Source organism: Lethenteron reissneri, chromosome 43 (genome assembly GCF_015708825.2).
Source record: "Lethenteron reissneri isolate LAM-NWPU_2019-01 chromosome 43, ASM1570882v1, whole genome shotgun sequence".
NCBI lineage: Eukaryota > Metazoa > Chordata > Hyperoartia > Petromyzontiformes > Petromyzontidae > Lethenteron > Lethenteron reissneri.
In genome coordinates this window covers 1,612,478-1,630,946 of record NC_083821.1, presented here as the reverse complement: position 1 = coordinate 1,630,946, position 18,469 = coordinate 1,612,478, and the positions used below count along the sequence as shown (strand labels likewise).

General features: G+C 51.2%; 1 protein-coding gene across 2 annotated transcripts; it reads left to right on the top strand.

The window, feature by feature from the left end:
• Positions 1-534: 534 nt before the first annotated feature.
• Positions 535-15,617, top strand: C43H1orf232 (chromosome 43 C1orf232 homolog). Of its 2 annotated transcripts, none has more exons than XM_061569486.1 (6): positions 535-1,019; positions 6,658-6,717; positions 7,952-8,058; positions 9,079-9,361; positions 10,616-10,716; positions 12,678-15,617. In XM_061569486.1, the coding sequence occupies exons 1-6, from the start codon at positions 915-917 to the stop codon at positions 12,943-12,945; spliced, it is 924 nt and encodes a 307-aa protein (XP_061425470.1). In that variant the 5' UTR covers positions 535-914; the 3' UTR covers positions 12,946-15,617. The 2 variants fall into 2 exon arrangements, with proteins under 2 accessions (XP_061425470.1, XP_061425469.1); XM_061569485.1 differs by having other exon boundaries at positions 10,613-10,716.
• Positions 15,618-18,469: the final 2,852 nt, after the last annotated feature.

Below are 18,469 nucleotides of genomic sequence, written 5' to 3'. Positions count from 1 at the left end.
TTCATTACGAAAGCCGCGATCTGGCACACGTTCAGCAATGCTCTCTTTTATCGCGGCATCGCAGCCACCCACTGGAAGGCAGGTCTTGCTTTCAGGAAAGGTTATTAAAAAGGTGCAGAAATCTAAAATAACTTATTTGAAATGGCTACATTTCTCTCCGATGTCGCCGCGCAAAGACACAACGAAGTTACACATCTGGGGCCAGTGATGGCGAGTCCACGGGGGGGGGGGGGGTGGGGGGGCAAGTCAGGGTGGAGGGGGGGGCATTGGATGCAATTTTAATCGAAGTCATGGTGGTGGCAGTGGCGGTAGCTACCGAGTGAGTCATTCGCGGCGCTGGCAACAGTAAAACGATGCCTCGCTGACTTTTATTTTGAAGCGGCCGGCTCATGCCTGTGTGTGAGTGTGTGTCTCGGGTGGCGGTGGCAGGCGGCGGGGGGGGGGGGCTCTTAACGTGAAGGGTTTCTTCCCCCCCCACCTCAACCACCACCACCGCCACCACCACCGGTGAGTGGTAACATAGCACGGCAGCCAGCGAGACTGTTGAGGGCTGCGTGGTCATTATTAATGCGCAGGGGGGGTCTGGCCGCGAGCTGAATTACAGGAAAGCAAAGTGAAAAATTAAAGGAAGGAAAAGAATAGCGGGCCCGCTTGCGAGCCCCAGAGAGATGTGACGCAAGCAGCGGAATTATGAAATTGTTCGCGTAGAGAGAAGAAGAATAATAAGAATAAGAACGAGGAGTGCGCGACATCTCCCTCCTCGCGAGCCAATTCTCTGCCAGGATTCGACACGTCGCAAAGCCCCACAAGGGGCTTGCCCGCGTCCCCTGGTTTTTGCCCGAGCCAGCGAGCGCACCCTGCAATTGGCAATTCCGTCCGCAATTAGCACCTGTCAGAGGGTGACAGACGATACGATGACCCAGGGATTCTGGAACTCGTACAAAAGCAAGATCGCAAGGGTCTTGTCCGAGAATGAGGACAGCATGGAAGAGAACGAACCTCCTCCTCCTCCCGAGAAGGTGCGTGTGCTTGGCTCGCTCGGTCAGTCCCATCGGGAACACCGTGGTGGTGTCCCTGCTGTTGTTGTGGTTATTACGGCTGCTCGCATCAAGTTGAGAGAACTTCATTTAATCTCTGCATGCACGGTAATCAGTCTCCGTTGTCACATTAACTAGGCGTCGTATTTTGTATGTATTTGTCGGGTTGCATGCATGTATGTTGAACTTCTTTCGTACCGTACTTAGCCAACCCTGATAATTGGGGGTGCGGGGATATCGGAGGTGCTGGGTCGTGGGTGAGTGAGCGGTGGCGCCGTGGTTTGTGCAGCGCGCTGTAAACCCTGCCGACCAGAGTTCGATTCCTGGCTACGGATAACGCCCAGTCGCAAAGGAGATGTGAACCCGAATTGAAGCTGATATTTTGTGCAAGTCATAAATGTCTTCGTGAATCTACGCCCCCCCCCCCCCTTGAGTTTCTTGCGGACCTAAACTGTTGCTCCAGATGTTCTTGCTTGGCTTCGATTTCGCATCAACGCGGGAGTGTTTTCACACCGACGGTGCGTCGTCGCCTTTCCACTTAGTTTGGCCAAATTCCAGCCGTGAATATAAAAAAAAATACTGTATAGCTTTGTCACGCGACAAATATTACCTTGCGTGCCAAGGCAGGTGGCATTGCTCTGACCTCCGTGGTGTGGACCAGAATATCGCACGGAGGGATTTCTCAGACGTAGTTCTGCTGTGTCCACTTCCGTCGACCGTTCTCGAACACCCTGCTCTGGGAGATTTCCGAACGGATTCTTCGTCTCATTACCAAGTGACGCTGAAAGCGCACCTTGAAGCATCACCTCACGGCTCACACCTGTTCAGAGTCACCTGATCAGGCTCACCTGTTCAAGCTCTGACCTGTCCAGGCTTTCACCTGTTCAGGCATTCATCTATTCATGCCTTCACTTGTTCAAGCTATTTCCTGTTCAGTTTATCACCTGTCCAGGCTGTCACCTGTTCAGGTCTTCACTTCTCCAGGCCCTCAGCTAATCAGGCTCTCACCTGTTCAGGCTCTTGCCTGTCAAGCCTCTCACCTGGATGAGGCCAACATACGAGGGGCTTTGAGCTCTGGCTCCACACCTCTGAGTTCTCGATCAAACATCGCGTCCGATTCTCAAAATATGCGCGCGTTAGGAATTGTTTCGTACTACTGTGACAGCGCTGTTCATTGCTGGCCGCCCGGATACGATTACCCTTCGGGCCACGTGCGCCCCCCCCCCCCCCTAACAGGGCACTCACAACGTTCATTGTCCACCAACTCTCCACCATCGTCGTCATCATCACGATCCTCGTCGTTGCTCAGACAGCCCGTGCTTTGGTGGTCGAGAGTCGTGTTAATCGGGCGCCGTGCCAGTGGCGAGCGCCGTGCGAGTTAACCATTCACGGATTCACTACATAAGGATCGTCTGTTGCGGTCACACGGCGTGTAGAGTGAGCCGGGCAAATAATAATCACGTCGCGTACATTTACATCGCCAGCGTGCGCTCGTCCCTCGCTCGCTCGTTCGCACGCGCCGCTGTTTGTTTAACAGGCAATCAGTGGGCGCCACTGTGGCTAGGAGATGTTAACTACCTCGCCAGGTATACAGGAGGCCGTGGGATCCATCGCGACCCTGACACCTGCTGTATATTTGGAGTTTGCGTCTCTCTCTCTCTCCCCGTGGTCGCGTGGATTTTTAATCCGGGTCCTCGGGTTGTTCCCTCTGCATTTAGAATCAACATCAGCACGCGTTTAGAATAAACATCAGTACGCGTTTAGAGTATTTGGCTGCGATAAATGTCCCCGTTGTAAGCCACTTAATTGAGTTTTACTTTGTGATAGCCAGGTCGCTTCTGCAAAAGAGCGTGGGCCTTACCTGGTAAAATAACAACGAGTTTATAGTTTAGTGTTGTGTTGTTCGTCATCATCATCATCATCATCCTCTTCAGCAACAAACAGCACTGCTAGAAGTGTAAGAGATAAGAGCTGACACGTTCCTCTCATGGAGCGGGGCTATTCCAAGAACTTGGGGACAATGAAACGATGGCGACGGGAGGAGGGAATTGCGAAGTGGAGCAGAAAAAGCGGTGAGGTGAGTTGCAGCGTGCTGAGTGGGAAGGCAAGTGAACGTGTGGTTGGGTGAGTGTGTGAGTGGGTCAGTGAGTGAGCGAGTGGGTGAGTGTTGTTGTGACCTGCAGTGTGCCGAGTGGGAGGGTGAGCGTGTGATTGGGTGAGTGTGTGAGTGGGTCAGTGAGTGAGCGAGTGTTGTTGTTACCTGCAGTGTGCTGAGTGGAAGGGTGAACGCGTGGTTGGGTGAGTGTGTGAGTGGGTCAGTGAGTGAGCGAGTGGGTGAGTGTGGTTGTGACCTGCAGTGTGCTGATGTATGTATGTTGATCTTCTTCCGCCACCGTACGTAGCCAATCATGCTAATCGGTGAAGGTTTGAACACAGTACGGATGAGACTAAACAGTCGTATCTGGTGGACCGAATCCTCAGCAAGGGTGGAACATAGGAATAGGTTTGACCCTTTCCGGCAATAAAACAGGTGGTGTTATGATGTTCAAACACAAAATAGAAACCTTTTGCAGGGAGTCAAGTCTGCATTAACCACAAACACTACTTGTGGTGAACATGCAAACAAACATGCTCTCATAATAATGATAATAAAGCATTGTCTTTGAAACTGATTGGCCTACACCAGAGACAGACAGCCTTCTTCAGATAAGGCTCTCAGCCTTCTTCAGAGAGGGTTAAACCTCTTCTTACTTTAAATACTTTGATAATGGCAAAAAGGTATCCCATGATCAGGGTGAAGCTATCAATGAGCGGAGTTCGGGCCAGAGTAACTAGGGCAGTAGCGAGGAGACGACTTACCGACGGTGAGTGAGCGAGTGTCTGGGAGTGAATCGGTAAGTGGTTGACCATCAGTTGCCCTCTCTGCTGCTGCTGCTTCACTCTGAGTTATTTCCGGCGCAGCGTGCTGGGACCCGCGTGCTCCACCCCAGATACGAGAACCAGGATTCCAACGTCGTTCCGAATTGTAGTTGTGCTTTGTATCGCAGAGTTGATTGTTCACAGTTACAGACGAAGGCTTTGGCATAGAAATTGACAGCCACGCTCCTTCAATGCCTCCTTGGCCAAACGAGTAAAATAAAGCGCTGCTTAACAAGGGATGAATGGATTTTAAAATCCCGAATGAAGCCGTAGCGGGCAGATTACCGTCTGTACTGAACGCGGAGAGGCGCTGCCCACTCATTAGGAATAAAGTGTTCGGCTTTACAAATGTTTGACCAAGTTTCGACTGCATATTTCCGTTTGGGCATCGCAAATTTGTAAAAGCTGGAGTTGTTATGCAATTTGAATGTAATAATGAATGGTAATCATTTACATCTCGTTTTCAATCCACTGCTGGATGAATGCCTGCCCATGCCGTGTTGGCGTTGGGAGCTGATGTATTGTACCGTGCGCTTCATCAGCGAGCCAGTTGCGGGCTGGTGCTTCAAATATCACTCGCCACCGATGTCATCGCCATCATCATCAGCCATGATCAATCCACTGCTGGATGAAGGCCTCGCCAAGCAGTCATCATTAATAAATAAACGACGTGACTCATAATGGAGTGTTTTATTTTTGAGCCGAATTGTAATCTTCAAAAAAAAATTCGGCTGTCAAAATCCGGTTGCGTGGAACGCACCAATAAACCAATTTAACTCCGAATGGAAAATATTGGCACGCAGACGGCGAATGTAGAGGCATGGGTAGTCATGTGGAACTGGACTTTGAGAGAGAAAAACCTTTTCCACTCGCTTCGGCCAGAAACGAGGGCTGTCGCCAAGATGCCAATCGCCGGCTGGGGCACAGAATGTTCGCCGGCGGCCGCCACTCTTCGATAACGCTATTTATTTATTGTTGTTATCCCTGGCCTCGCGTGCGCATCACATTAAATAGTTAATGTTACATCACCATTTACTTTCTTACCCGAACGCCGGCGACGCCGACAAATTGTCGCCAAGCGCAACAACCGCTGGCTGCGTTGCCGGCCAACGGACGGCGCAAATCTGCGGAAACGTTCCCCCCCCTCCCCCAAAAGGTGGGGTGGGTTGGGGGGGGGGCAGATGGGGTGGGTTGGGAGGGCGCAGGTGGGGGGGGGGGGCCGGGTGCCTCGGCTGTAACCGTACCCTGGGCCAATTAAGCGCGGCGGGGATTGAATCGCACGGCGCACCGGACCAAGGCTCTAAATTATTGAGCGTCACCAGACACGGCGAGCATTGTTCCAATGTCAGCCGTGTCACCGCAACTCATCCGCTCGCGACGAGTGACGCAAAACGAGATCGCACCGTCACCACGCCACCACCGTCACCACGCCACCACGCCACCACCACCGTCACCACCACCGCCACCACCGTCACCGCCACCGCCACCACGCCACCACCGCCACGCCACCACCGTCACCGCCACTGCCACCACGCCACCACCACCGCCACCGGCACCATCAACTTAGCCACCACCGCCACCACGCCACCACCGTCACCGCCACCATCATCACCGTCACCGCCACCACGCCACCACCGCCACGCCACCACCGTCACCGCCACTGCCACCACCGCCGCCACCACCGCCACCGGCACCATCAACATAGCCACCACCGCCACCACGCCACCACCGTCACCGCCACCATCATCACCGTCACCGCCACCACCGTCACCGCCACTGCCACCACGCCACCACCACCGCCGCCACCACCGCCACCGGCACCATCAACATAGCCACCACCGCCACCACGCCACCACCGTCACCGCCACCATCATCACCGTCACCGCCACTGCCACCACGCCACCACCACTGCCGCCACCACCACGCCACCGGCACCATCGACATAGCCACCACCGCCACCACACCACCACCGTCACCGCCACCATCATCACCGTCACCGCCACCACCTTCACCGCCGCCACCATGCCACCACCGCCACCACTCCACCACCGTCACCGCCACCACCGTCACCGCCGCCCTGGCGACGGTGACGTTGACGGTGGCGTGAATTTGTAAAAGGTACAGCCCTGCGACTTCTTGCTCACGCCACTTGCTGGTGGAAAGGGCCGCCATGATTTTTCGTTGGCCCGGTCTTTCCCAGACGTTGTTTTTTTGCAATGCTCGTCCTGAGGTCTACGGCAGAATTCGGCCTCCTGAGTTTGATGGATACACCTGGAGAGTCATTGGATGGGTGACCACCAGGAATAACAGGCTACGTTACGGGCAGAAGAACATTCCATTGTTGTGATCTACTCATATGCCCGCCACGTCTTAACTCCCTGCTTTTACCAACCCGCACTCACCAGCGTGGTGAAGTATGGTCAAAATAACCACCATGGATTGACACGGGGCTGAACATCTACGTACATTTTTATCCGTAAAAAAATAGATTTTCCCAACTACTTAACGTGAGATAAACAACGCTCATTCGACCAAATTTGTGAATTGGAAACATGGGCTCATTGACGAAAAACTTCGTTGTCTATCACCGCCTTCCCCTCCTCCTCTTCCTCCCTCTTCCTCCCTTCACCTCACGATGCAGGACGTCGCACCTTGCACACCCACAGTTGTGCCGTCCGTGTCTCGACTCTCCCCCACACAGGTCAACGACGGGAAGCTCCTGGAGGACGTGTCCACCTCGGTCACTCAGCTCGCCTCGAAGGTAAAGCGAACAAACCTCCTCCCCATTGCATCTCATCACAATCGCAATCCCACGTGTTGTGTTTTGTGTTGCCGCGTGACGATTTATGTTGCGTTCTTATTTGAGCGCTCACCTCTGCATCGAAGGGTCACAAGTTCACATACTTGTTCAGGGTCAACTGAGGCCATCGTACTTCGGGTCGATAAAATAAGTACCAGTTTGCGGGGAGGTGAAGAGTCATTATCCCTCTTCACAAGGCTGTATCCTGCCACAGCAATACGGAATTTCCACCGCTGCCAAAACCAATCACGTGAGTGCACTTCGTGACGGCCTTTTTTGTAAAGCTGCCACATTTCTGGGATGGCTCAACCGGGACACGTCGTGAGCCAGTAGCCCCGCCCTCCGTCCGCCCACCCTGCCCACTTTCTCATAGCCACAACCCACTCGTGGTCTAGCGTCACCCACTGCCCAGGGAGCTCCGTCCCTTTGCACGTACCGGGAGTTGAAAATTAGGTCAACACTTTTTACACGCTTTTATTTAACTCACTCTCTTGTTGTTGTCGTTATTGTATCCTCAAGTCTTGTAACTCAATTTGGGTGCGTTTAACAGTGAAGTCTATCGGAGCCTTTGGCATTGACGTCTATTGGAGTATTTAACATTGAAGTCTATGGGAGCCTTTAACATTGAAGTCTATGGGAGCCTTTAACATTGAAGTATATGGGTGTCTTTAACATTGAAGTCTATGGGATACTTTAACATTGAAGTCTATGGGTGTCTTTAACATTGAAGTCTATGGGAGCCTTTAACATTGAAGTCTATGGGTGTATTTAACAGAGGTGTGGACTCGAGTCATGTGACTTGGACTCGAGTCAGACTCGAGTCATGAATTTGATGACTTGAGACTCGACTTGGACTTGCATAACAATGACTTTGTCCCACCTCTGAGGTGTGGACTCGAGTCATGTGACTTGGACTCGAGTCAGACTCGAGTCATGAATTTGATGACTTGAGACTCGACTTGGACTTGCATAACAATGACTTTGTCCCACCTCTGGACTATTTAACATTGAAGTCTACGGGAGCCTTTAACATTGAAGTCTACGGGAGCATTTAACATTGAAGTCTACGGGAGCCTTTAACATTGAAGTCTATGGGTGCCTTTAACATTGAAGTCTATAGGTGTCTTTAACATTGAAGTCTATGGGAGCCTTTAACATTGAATGGAGCGGCGCTCTTCCCATTGTGCCGGCGCAGGTGCACGGGGTGAGCGTGCGTGGATGGAAGGACGTCACCTCGCTCTTCTCGCCCAAATACGGAGACCACGAACGGCTGACGGAGAACGAGGAGCCAGAATCCACGCGGTCAGGCGATCGTCTGTGCCCCCACCCCCCTCTCCACCACTCCACGCAATGCTATGGCAACTCAGATCTCGGAAGCTAAGCAGGGTCGAGCCTGGGTAGTGTTTTGAACGGGGTGACCACCATGCCTAAATATAGACGTATATATAGTTACCTGAACAGTGGAAGGGGCTACCTGGGTCGTGGGCGGGGCCCGAATCCAGTCAGAGCCCAATGGGAGGCCACTCCGTGTGGGCGGTGCTAGTGGCTGAGTAGGCGTGGCTATGTACAAGTGGGCGTTGGTGATGGCGACGGGAAATGCCGGCTCAGCATGCGTCTTGGTTGAGCCTCCCGGAATGTGGTAGCTTAGTAATCATGTAGTGGTTGCATGTGACCATGGCAGCATCACACGTGATGATGTTTGATGTAATCTAAGTAGTAATTTAAGAAGCCCAACATCACGCGAACAGCATCTCTCATGTACAACAGCAGCAGCAGTGTCTTCTTGTCTCGTCATGGACATGGATTGCGTCTTGGCGCTTGCTGTATATTTGGTGTTTGCATGTTCTTCCTGTGGATTTTTCACCGGGTTCTCCGGTTTTCCATCCACATTTAGAATCAACACGCGTTTAGAGTATTTGGCTGCAATACATTTTCACGTGATAAATCACTTCGTTGAGCTATCATTTGTGGCCAGGTCGCTTCTGAAAAAGAGCTCTACAGCTCAGTGGGCCTTACCTGGTAAAATAAAACGAAAATTGTCTTGAGGTCTCGCCTGAAGTGGCCGAGCTTGTTGAGTTTGTCCGCCAGAGCATTCCACGCAACGCGGAACGGCGACGTTGAACGCGCGGCCACTGCGCGTTTTCAATCGGGCGCCTTTCGCCACACGAGGTGTGAACGAACGAACGAGATGGCGATCGATGCTCTTGCCCCACCGCGACCGTTCCTGCGGCGCAGTCTCACGGCTTGATCGTGCGCGGACGGACACCGCAGCGTGTGACCGTCGCGTGCGCTCGTTGCGTCTGCGCTTGGGGGTGCGAACAGCGTCGACGAGAGGGAAGAGGAGCGGCCGCCGGTGAAGGAGGAAGAGGAGGAGGAGAGACCCAGCGAGAAGCCCGACTTCTGGGGCGCGCTGCTCAAGCGGCAGAGCAGCGTCACGCGCTCCACCCAGGCCGCCAGCCCCTTCCCGGGCTGGGGGCCGCAGCTGAACGCCGGCGGCGCGGGCCTCTGCGGTGACCACGGCGGCACAGAGGTCGCGGCCGCGGGGGGGCAGCCCAGCGAGGGGGCACTAGCGGAGTCTGCGGGCAGGGCGGGCGAGCACAGAGACGTGAGTGGCGGTGGCGGAGGTGGTGGTTCGAGTCTGCAAGGCTGCCCTGGTTAATACTGCGATGAGTTGTTGGCCATGAGAGTGAGAGTGTCGTCTGCCTCGCAGTGGACGCTGACGTCATTCGAAAATGAGTGGGCCGTTGTGCGTCAGTGTCGTGGTCCACGTTTTTGTGAAAATCTAAAAATGACCAACTCACTCGGGCTCACACCAACTCACTCGGGATCACACCAACTCACTCCTCGGCAACACACCAACTCACTCAGGATCACACCAACTCACTCAGGATCACACCAACTCACGTGGGATCACACCAACTCACTTTAAATCACACCAACTCACTCGGGATCACACCAACTCAATCGAGATCACACCAACTCACTCAGGATCACACCAACTCACGTGGGATCACACCAACTCACTTTAAATCACACCAACTCACTCGGGATCACACCAACTCAATCGAGATCACACCAACTCACTCAAGATCACACCAACTCACTCGGGATCATACCAACTCACTCGGGATCAGCAATCGTATCCCCCTGCTGGGTTCACTTTGTGCTGCACAGGGGCAGCTGCCACTGGAGGTGCCCTCTAACATGTTTGAGAAGAGTTGGAAGTCTCTTATCGCATGCAAAGCACTCTGGGATGGCGCGGTGTGAATGGTGTTGGATCATAAACAATAATTATAACGGAGCGTGTCTCTCTCCTATTGTGTTCACCCCAGTGTTGTCTTATTGTACTGCGTTAACACGATTATATACTCTATTTACATTTGTATTACGTCTCAAACTTAACTCTGTACAATGCTGTAATATGTTATACCCAGTACACCATTGTACCGCGTACATCATTGTATCCCGTTTATCATTATATCCAGTACACCATTGTTCTTAGTTCACCATTGTAAGAAGTTCACCATCATACCCTGTACACCATTGTATTTAATTAACCATTGTACTAAGTTTACCATCATACCCTGTACACCACTGTACCCCGTTCACCGCTGTACTGCGTTGCCTCTTGTTCCACCACGTGTCCTGTGGTCAAGTCCTCGACTGACTCAGTCTCATTGTATTCGTACTGCTTGCACCCTGCCACTCAGCCACCACTCGAACTCTGCTCACCCTCGTGGTGCATTCCCAATTGTGACGTACGCACCCCCCCCCCCCGGCTCCACCGTGCGCTCGCGTCTGCACACTCCCCTCCCCCACGTCCTGCGCCTCTGTTCTTCGTTTCCCGTGTTCTCAGCAGCCACCAGCGTCCGGACTCAAGGCCCTGAAGGCGACGCTGTTTTCTCACCGCCTGGGCGACCACGAGCGACTCACGAACAACGAGGGCCCACAGGCCACCGCGTGCGTTCCTGCCGCTCGCTCTCACTCACTCACTCACCGGTGGCCATGTCGCCCGCCTCCTTGTCACGCTTCTGTCGCTACGACCGTGCTTCCCTGGAGCGCCGCAGTGGCTATGAGATGTTAACTACCTCGCATGGTGTGCAGGAGGTCGTGGGTTCGACCCCGACCCTGACGCCTGCTGCTGCTGCTGTATATTTGGAGGTTGAGTGTCTCTCTCCCAGTGGTCACGTGGATTTTTCTCCACGTTCTCCCGGCTTTTTTCTTCACGTTTAGAATCACGCGTTTAGAGTGTTTGGCTGCTATGACTGTGCACGTGATAAGTCACTTCGTTGAGCTTTCATTTGTGGTCAGGTTACTGCTGAAAAAGAGCTACGTAGCTCAGAGGGTCTTACCCGGTAAATATAAAAATAGTTTTCGATTTAAAGTTTTCGTGACTGCAGGGATTCATCTTCTTTGTTCTTTCGGTAAAGTCACGTAGAAGGGAAATAATAAAATAATAAAAATAATAAAATAACAACGCAAGCAGCCGTCCTCAGGTGAAGAGCAAGTCTGTCGGAAAGACTTTACCGAAAGAACCAAGAAGATAAAAATAGTTTTGTTTGACTGTTTCGTCTCATCCGCGCTGTGTTCAAACACCATAACTTCAGGTCATCCACCCACTCACCCAGTCGCCACACTGCAGGTCACAACTACACTTAACCACTCACCCTCTCGCTCGCCACACTGCAGGTCACACCATTTCTCTCCCTGCTGCTTCTCTCGCACTGCTGAACCTTGGAATGATCTCTCCCATCCTCTTGTGTTGTCCTCTGGAGCTGTGCTCCGCAGTTGTATCCACACAACCTGACACTCACCCGGCTTCGGTGTTACATTGGTCAGTGGTTGATTGCAGTCGAGGCGATGACAGTCTATAACGTTTTATTTGAGCCTTAGTCTGTGGATTTCATTTATCCATTTTCTTACGAATCGGCAAAAGCATCAAACCTTTTAAAACGCTATTCGTTATTAAACGAGGGGTCTGCAATTCCCCTCCCCTCCCATAGGTCAGCCAATAACTTGAACCTTATGGCGGGACCCCGGGGTCCCATAAGTCTCCGGCTCTCGCATCAACTGCGTTGCGACGTAATTCTATTTCTGTTGAAGGCGAACGACACGGCGATCTATCCCTCGCGATGAGCTCTACACGATGCGCTAATCAAAGTTTTAAAGTTTTGTTTCTTCTGCGCATTCGTCCTCGCCGCTGCGCTTGGACAACACGACATGGCAACAGAACGATCCGTGCCACGTGGGTCGCAGCGTTCATGTGCGCGGTGGGACGGAGTCGCCAAAAATAAAAAAATAAATTACCATTTTGACTTTAGTTTATTCGTGACCCCAGGGTCCCGCTATAAGGTTCAATTAGTGGATGTATTATTATATTTCTTCTTCTGTACACACGTAGACAATGATTACTTATTACCATCGTCAGTGCACTGCGGTGTTTTGTAACGTTATTACGTGATCAGCAGTCGTAATCACCGTCACGCTTGATGATTTTCATCATCCAGTAGTGGATTGATTATGACTGGGAGAAGGCCAAATTAAAAGATGGAATACAAGTTGTACGGATAAGAGATTACCGCTTTCGAAAGTCAGACGCACCCCAAATGTATTCCCGGAGTCGATATCTCGCCTCTCATCAGCGATCTCAAAGCGTGGTACAAGCCAAAATAGAGTATCAGCACGACAATAACCCATTAAACTTAAACTCAATAACGTAGACATTGTAAAATAGCACAAAAAAAACTAGAAGCCATTTTCTGAATTAGTCCAACGTTGAGTAAAAGGAAGCTCGTCGACGAGCCTCAAGCCGAGCTTTAAAATCAAATGAGTTGTAAAAGCCAAGAAGAAAGCAACGCGCTTCTTCATGACCCGGAGACTACGATGGTTCGTATGATCTCCCTCGCCCCTGAACCCCCCAGGATCGCGGACGATCACTCGGAGAAGGCCGAGAAGGGCGACTTCTGGGGGACCTTTCTGCGCAAGCACCTCAGCCCCGTGCGACCGCCCGCCAGCCCCTTCGCCGACTGGGGTGGGGGTCCTTCCGTCGCCAACGAGGCCGATGCCGACGACGCCGCCGCCGCAGAAACCGTCCCCACGGACGCCGCCCTCGGGGACCAGGGCGAGCTGCAGGGTTCGTTCGGGGCGTCCGGCGGACAGTCGGACGCACTCGAGCAATCGTTCAGCTGAGCGATTGTGGCGAGAGGAAACACCTGGGGGGGCAGAGGGGGGGGGGCACACGGGGAATTGAGAAATGTCCTGAGGAAGAGACCGGTGGCGTCGCTAGGTTAAAGCAAAAGCAAGCGAAAGCTGAGCGCCCCCAAGCAGCTCAAGGAGTTAATACAAAATATACATAAATAAAAACTTGCGTCGGGTGGTGGAGGGTCTTACGACAGAAATGTTGCCAGATCATTTATGTGGCCCAATCCAAAGAAAACAATCAATCTGTTATCGATACAAAAAAGTGTGCACTAAATTTCAGCCTGGGTTCAAATGCTGATATAGTAATTGGGTGAAACACACTTGCTGTATTGCCATCTTCTGGCCACGTTGCAGCTCAGCAGGATTGAGAGATTCACAAAGCAGTAGTGGTCCACCAACCCTGGCCTCCAAAGTGATGGATTACTGGCATACACCACCACACTTGGCTCAATGACAACGTAAGCCAACACATTGATAAAATGTTACTTAGATGTTGTTGTTGTTTTGGTTTTCGACGGAATTTAAACTACTTAAGAAGTTGGGCAAAGCCATAAGTCACTGCGCTACATTTCTGCAGCAACATTCGACGTCACCGCTATCCTCAGCATGGTTTTCAACTCCCCCGTGCTGGTTACATCGTGTGTGAGAATTATCATGAAAAAATGCGCTTATAATTGACATCATCATCATAGTATCAGCTTATTATTTCATACATAGCAATTTGTTAATACTCTAGCTTAAATGTTGAAGTGCATAAACTATGCAAAAGGCATCAATTTCCGGTACAATTTTTTTCCTGTATTTTTAAAACCAACGCTGGGGGTGCGTCTGAAAGTCCACCACGTGGCCTCGATTGCCAGGACAGCCGCTTCAACCTTTCACACGAGTGACCAGATTAGAATACACTTGATCAATTACAGTCAACAGCGTCATTGCCACCACACAGCCCCTTCCACCACCGCCGTATTTTCCAAGACACAAGCTTTACTTGCTTTTGGCAGCATCCGCTCCACACCTCACCACTTGATGTGTGACACCCCTGTTTCCCACTCTCTCGCATTGTCCGTGTTTTTGCGAGATTGATTGGGGGGGTTTTTTCTCCTCCTTTTCAAAACGATACCAAAGTTTGTTGTGAGTCTTAATTTCCGGCATCTCTTATAATCTAGAGAATGTGGTTATGTAAATTATTGATGTTATTTAACCAGGCGAGAGCCCGGGGAAGAGTTGTTATCGCCAATGCGATAGGAGATGAGAACGGTGAAAACGGTTGGGCTACGTACGGTGCGAAAGAAGTTCAACGTACATACAAATAAGGGAACTGGCAGTTGAGAGGTGAGTGATTATGGAGTTTGATAGTGGTATATTGACTATCATTTGGTATGCAGTTATGTGTGTGTGTGAAATCGACTTGTGTTGCTGAAACAGCAGAAAACGTACGAATCCCAGATACATCTGGATACAATCCAGACTCGCAAGATCTGGGTCCCAGTGCCTTGCATAAGTTTCCTTAAACCAGTGGTTTTTAACCTTTACTGCAGCCTTGCACCCCTTTGGTTCTGAATCGTTAAAAAAAACATTGTATCATGTTAATAAATACACAGGGGTTTGATAAGACAAAGTAAGTTGTACTTACATGCCCGTGCTCGATTTGTGTTTTCGATGATTTACCTTCGAAAAAAATCCGGCCACGTCTCGCACCCTCCAGAACAGGCATCTCGCACCCCCAGGGGGTGCAGGGGGGTGCACCCCAGCTTAAGACGAAGAACCACTGCCTTGGATGAAGAATCACTTTCTGCAATCGTGATTTCTCTCTCTCGTGACAATTAAGTGACGTGTGCTGTGAGTGAGTGGTCCGAGTAGTGAAACGAATCACGGCGGGACTTTGTACCACGAATTTTTACCAGATTCATGGGAACATTGAAAGGCTTATGAGAAGTGAACACGTTGCGAGCGTTTTGTTGCTGCACGATCACTATTTCAGTGCACTACGATGTCAAATTGGGGCCTATCGCAAGGCAGTTCGGCATGGTCCTTCGACAGACAGCACGAGATGAACACGATTGACACTTTCATCACGTCACGCCACCGACTTTCCGATCACGCCCTCATACGAAGGAGCGGCGCTGACGTGTGGTTATTGTACATTTGTAACACTTGCACTAAAGGAGGAGGACGTGGTGGTGGTGGTGATGATGATGAGACACGGGGCATGTTACACGGTGGTGGAGATGGCTTTCACGGTAAAGTATCGAACACTGAATGCGCTTTGACCACGTTGAGCAGTCGTGCCACGCGGTTGACATGGCCACTGGGTGCAAGGATCGTGATGTGGGGGGGGGGGGGGGGTTCCCTGTCCAATTTCCCACCTTTCCGTAGTCCGGCTCCTGCCCTACTGTGGCTAGTGAGCCCCGATGTGCAGTTGCACCGCCTGCACACTTACACCACTGGCTCCACTCGTGCCTTCACCTGCGGTGGCACCAACGTGTACCCTGACCTATGAACCCTCTACCGTGTCGTCCTGTTCTTCAGAAGTTAATTTGATTTCTCCTTCAGTGGAGCCAGATGATGTAAATGTCGTGCTGGTGTCTGCCGTTACGGTGAGTGCTGCGTCAAGGTGTGCCTGTGGTGGTGTGTTACTGATTAAACTTCTATGCAGTTGGACTCAGACTCACACTGGCAAGCGTCCACCATTTAGGCTGTTGGCTGGCGGTTTTTAAACAATTTTTCACTTTATATCGCTACGACCGTGATTCTTATTTCTTACACGCATGCTGAGGACTCGGTCTACAAGACTTACTGTTTCGTCTCATCCACACTGTGCTAATGATCATGATCATAATGATGATGGTCATCATCGTGACCATCATGATGATCATCATCATGATGATCATGATAATCATCATCATCATCAGCCCCTGCTGGATAAAAGCCTCCACCAAGTCACCGCCATCTCTGGCGACTGAGTTCTTTACTCAATTGGGATCCCACGCAGGGATTATCGCCCCCTACCGGCAGGCGTAATGCCCTCTTGCAGGCCGGTGCTGAAGCCGCCTCGTGCCGCACAGGGCAAGCTGCCATCGGGGGTTCCCCTCGGCTAAGAGAGATGGGCGCTCCGAGACATTTCGTCACGCTGTCGGATAACTCTCCTGAAGCCGCCTCGGCATTCAGTACCAACACGGCCGCCCTTCGTCACGAAGTGACGGTGACGTCACCACCGCGCCTGTGCCAGGCCACGTGCACTTTGAGGCCACGTGAAGTGTCCAAGACATTGACATCTGGCTCCTGAACACACGCAAGAAGCGAGGATAATCAGCAATAATATACATGAGAGCATCATAAATTCAAGGATAAGTGTGATCAATACCACTGTATAACAATCGAGAAGAAACCCATGTATACGTATTATTTGGGTCTTTCGTTAAAGTGACGTAGAACAAAAAATTAACAAAAAATCACGACGTTTCAATCTCAATACAAGCAATCGTCATCAGGAGGAAAAAAGAGATGACGATTGCTTGGGTTGCAATCTAAACGTGGTAGTTTTTTATTTAAATGTTTTGTTATACGTGACTTTACCGAAAGACCCAAAGAATATGAACTCCTGCAGTCACGAAAGCTTTCAACCATATTTACGTTTAACACGTAGGCTTTCGCGACCAAAATTATTCATAATCAACTTTTTGGGTTTAGATCGCGTTATTTATAAATGTGTCGTAACCCTCCACCACCCGACACGGCCAATCAGTAAAAAAGTGTCACGTTGACAAAAGATGGGCTAAAGCAGTGAACTATTTGTCTTTTGTCAACGTGACACTTTTTTTTACTGATTGGCCGTGTCGGGTGGTGGAGGGTTACGACACATTTATAAATAACGCGATCTAAACCCAAAAACGTTGATTATGAGCATATTTACGTTTTAAATACAATGATTTTACCTTTGAGAATCGGTTTTTCGGGTTTTCGTATACAAATCTGCAGCCTGGCGCTCACATCGGTTACGGGTCGCAAATCGTTGCTGCAACCTGTCAAAGAGGTGGGGGACACGATTGTCATTTTCATTTGTGAGCCTCCGGCCGCGGTGCATTGAGTGCGTTTCAAGACGATGCAGTTGAAGGTGTTTGAAAGTCCTCGTGCTTGGGGTAACGGCACCAGCTGCTGCTACTGCTGCTTCCCACTGCTTGACACTGCGATGCACGTTGTACGTTAGCAATACAACAATGTTCTTGGAGTATTTCATTTGCGCATTCGTCGTTATAATTAGCCACGATATATCCATTGCAGGATGAAACTGTGCTTTGCATCATGGGGCCTGATAAAATTTTAGTTGGAAAAATATCTCCCCTATGAACCGTTTTATTTTTAAAGTATGCCTATGATTGGTGACACTATGAGAAGATAACTGAACAACAGACAAAGCCTGGAAACGTTAACAATGTGTCACTAAATAAACTGAGGAATGTTTAAAATGTAATTATTATCAGGCGCCAGGGTGTAAACTGCAGTATCCACCTATTAACACATTGTCCTGCGGAGGGAGCAGGTAGGAACGTTGGGTTGCTCGGTCAATGGCCAGGGTCAACGGCGGCGTGGTGTATTCCGCAAATATGCCCGACTGTGAGGGCGGGCACAAGCCGGCGTGAGTAGGTTAAACGTTGAGTTTTATAAGGGCACCACGCGGTGACCAGCCCCTCCCCACCCAGCCCCTCCCCACCCTCCCCAACCAGCCCCTCTCCACCCTTCCCACCCAGCCCCTCCCCACCCTCCCCAACCAGCCCCTCTCCACCCTCCCCACCCAGCCCCTCCCCACCCAGCCCCAGCCTCCCTCCCCACCCTCCCCTCCCCACCCAGCCCCTCCCTCTCCACCCAGCCCCACCCCTCCCATTTTTGGATGCACGACGGACGGACGGACATAATAATCCCCTGTGGGCTGGTGTAACCAGGAGGTCACTACCAGTATTATCCTCTCTATGCACTATGAAGAAGGATCATTGCCTGAAACGTCGTAGATTCTTTGCTCACGAGTTGGTTGAGATGTTAAAACACCAAACTGAAACCTTTTTACGAGGAATCATGTCTGCATTAACCACAATCCTTGTGGTCAGAATGCAAACAAAAAAATATACTCTGGTAATAAATGCATTGTCTTTGAAACTGGCCCACACCAGAGGCAGCTTTCTTTTGAGCCTCGTCTCAAAACGGTGTTAGACCAGAGGACGCCAAAAGGGGAAAACCTCTTCTCATATTTTGGTACTGGCAAAGGAGGTCCCATGATGATGAGGTCCATGATGGTCCCATGATGAGTTGGTTGGGTTTTGACTTTTGACCCGTATCTCAAAGCCCCGCCCCCTGGTCACCAAGCCCCGCCCCCTCATCACAAGCCCCGCCCCAAGTCACCAAGCCCCGCCCCCTGGTCACCAAGCCCCGCCCCCTCATCACAAGCCCCGCCCACAGTCACCTAGCCCCGCCCCTAGTCATCAAGCCCCGCCCATAGTCACATAGCCCCGCCCCATAG